Below are 2,684 nucleotides of genomic sequence, written 5' to 3' on the forward strand. Positions count from 1 at the left end.
TTTAAATATATTTATTTTAACAATCATTGTAATAAAAGCAAAATATTCCATTTGTACCACTACAGTGGTTAATCTAGCCTTGAAAATTATGTGATATGTCACGACCTTGATATTTCAATAACTTTTTCAGTAATCCTATGTAGTTTTCCCTCCATTTGTGAAATAAACCTTTGATTTAATTTGTAAACTTTGTTATGTAACACTGATAACTTCACCGTTATGTCTAATAGTTTTTTATAATTTCTACAAATATATTGATAATTAGGCTTGCTTCTAATGAAGGCTTTTTCACAGTCTGTCAAAATACTCAAATCTAGAAGTTGTCCTTGACTTTCAAAATGCAATTTTTCCTTCGTAAGATTCTTTCGTTGTGCTTTTCTTTGTTTCAATGTATCTATCCATTCCTCTCTTTCATTTTTTAAGCACATTATGTACTCTTTCAAATTAAAATTTTCCTCTTGTAATACTTCGGACGTATTTTTCACAGCGTCAACAGCTTTTGCAGTCTCTCCAAATGATACACCTTTAATTTAAAAGAGATCAATTGATAGAAAAAATAAAGAAACATTTATGTTTATGCTTTTCGTTAGAAGAGATCATATTGAAAAGCAATATTATTCGAAATTATTTATAGGTTATGATGTATCATCTCGAAGAAAGTAATAAATAAACTAACCTTCACATTCGTTAAATGTAGACGCACGACTCTGAAAGACAGAAGACCGACGTTTACGAATAACTTTTTCATTTGAATCTTTCTCTCCATTTGGAACATCTGATGAATGCAAATTATCCATTCTATTAACACAATTGTTATACAGGAAAGATTCACATGCCAGAACGTGCCGGTAAATTTTAAACGAACCAATCACAGTGCGTCACTGAATTTGGCTCAACATTATAAAACTGTATAAAAATGATATAAAATTCTCCTTTGTCATTTTGTATTTTACACTCTATTTCAAAATATCACATGTATATATATATATATATATCGTACACACACAAACAACACACACACACACACACACACAAAACATATATATATGATGCAAGTACATATATGTATAGACACTAGACAATTATTAATCCTCTATGTAAATGGGTATCTAGATATCCATACGTTAATATATTGTAATTAAATTTTTAATAATATATGTTCATATGATTTTTTATGGCACTGGAAAATTATAAAAGAAAATATACAATATACTATCAAGGGTCATCACCCAACGTGTCAATTTTGATAATATTTTGCATTACATATGTATGTATGTCGTACTACTTAATTAGAAATTTGACATTGCAATGACGTATTAGTGTTTTAACGTTTTATTAGTAAAAAAATAAATCTCAGAAATTATACTTTAATTGAAAATAGAAAATGCTTATTTGCATTTTATGGTAAAGTTTTGAACCCTCCAGAAATTTCTACCGACTGTGCAGTCTCACAATTTGTAAAACGTTTACAGTTGATACTCGATCGTTGAGACGGTTAAATCACGTATCGTAGGCAAAACAGGAACTTTAAAATTCTTATAATTTTAGTATTACTACTAAAAAAAAAATAATCAAATAGTGAATTTCTTCTTTCTTATCGTAAAACATTTATAAATTATATTTGTGGTTACTTTTAAATAAAGCAATGTCGACGAAAGCTGACGAGGTAAGTAGACAAGTTCTCTTACTCTTACCCTTACTCTACTGTATTATTAATAAAAATAACGATATAATTCTCTTATAATAAAATAAACATTGTATTCATGTAAAAGGGCAGAATATTGATAAATTGGTGTATTAATAAATTACATAAAATGATACTTGTAACTCGAGTTATATTTGTGTTTGTTCTGCATTTTAAATATTACGCTTTTACGGCACAGAAGATAACTGTTTTAAAAAGCAAAAGGGATGATCTTTTTCGTCTTTTGCAGTTAAAATTGGATATCGAAGAATTCAACAGTTTACTTCGGCAAGCGAGTCGTCAAAAATGTAAAGATGTCCTCAGTCTTGAAATTAGAAGGTTACAAACTGAGTTGGCAAAATTAACTGAGGAAAACAAAATATTATCCATAAAATCAACTAATGTTGAATCGAATTCTTCTCAAAAGTGTTATGAAGTTAAACTTAATAACTATGGTTGGGATCAAACAAGTACTATAGTGAAGTTATACATCTCATTGAAAGATGTACATCAACTGCCTAAAGAAGCTGTGATTTGTGACTTTACTGAAAACTCTTTAGACCTTCGTGTTCTTGGATTGGATAATAAAAATTATAATTTAACAATCAATAATTTTTGTGAAGACATTGATATAAATAACAGCAATGTTAAAACTAAAACAGATATGGTGGTTATATCTCTTGCCAAAAAAGTTGCAAAGAATTGGTCACATGTAACAGGGATAGAAAAAAGAATCACAGAATCAAAATCATCTTTAGGTCCAGATATAAGTGAAGATAATGATCCTGGTACTAGTTTGATGAGTTTGATGAATTTAATGAAGAAGATGTATCAAGAAGGAGACGATGAATTGAAGAAGACAATGAACCAAGCATGGGCAAAAAGTCAACAAAAAGGAGCACCAGGATTTTCAGACTTTCCTTAATTTTATGTGTATAGATACTTAAGATTATTATTTCATAGGCTATCAATGTATAAAATAAACTTAAATGTAAAACTA

General features: G+C 28.6%; 2 protein-coding genes across 2 annotated transcripts; one reads left to right on the forward strand and one right to left on the reverse strand.

Moving 5' to 3' along the window:
- Positions 1–98: 98 nt before the first annotated feature.
- LOC108571720 lies at positions 99–797 on the reverse strand. Its single transcript, XM_017933832.1, has 2 exons — positions 677–797; positions 99–523 (listed from the first exon to the last, which is right to left on the reverse strand). Exons 1-2 carry the CDS (start codon positions 795–797, stop codon positions 99–101), a joined length of 546 nt encoding a protein of 181 aa, XP_017789321.1.
- A 789-nt stretch (positions 798–1,586) lies between these two features.
- On the forward strand, positions 1,587–2,609 carry LOC108571828 (calcyclin-binding protein). The gene is made up of 2 exons (XM_017933968.1): positions 1,587–1,666; positions 1,935–2,609. The coding sequence occupies exons 1-2, from the start codon at positions 1,646–1,648 to the stop codon at positions 2,607–2,609; spliced, it is 696 nt and encodes a 231-aa protein (XP_017789457.1). The 5' UTR covers positions 1,587–1,645.
- Positions 2,610–2,684: the final 75 nt, after the last annotated feature.

This window comes from Habropoda laboriosa, unplaced genomic scaffold (assembly GCF_001263275.1).
Source record: "Habropoda laboriosa isolate 0110345459 unplaced genomic scaffold, ASM126327v1 scaffold99, whole genome shotgun sequence".
NCBI lineage: Eukaryota > Metazoa > Arthropoda > Insecta > Hymenoptera > Apidae > Habropoda > Habropoda laboriosa.

Coding starts and splice junctions, on each gene's coding strand:
- LOC108571720 (XM_017933832.1), bottom strand. CDS start 797: ATGGATAATTTGCATTCATCAGATGTTCCAAATGGAGAGAAAGATTCA. Junction 524..676: donor TACATTTAACGAATGTGAAG/GTTAGTTTATTT, acceptor TTTAAATTAAAG/GTGTATCATTTGGAGAGACT.
- LOC108571828 (XM_017933968.1), top strand. CDS start 1,646: ATGTCGACGAAAGCTGACGAG. Junction 1,667..1,934: donor TGTCGACGAAAGCTGACGAG/GTAAGTAGACAA, acceptor CGTCTTTTGCAG/TTAAAATTGGATATCGAAGA.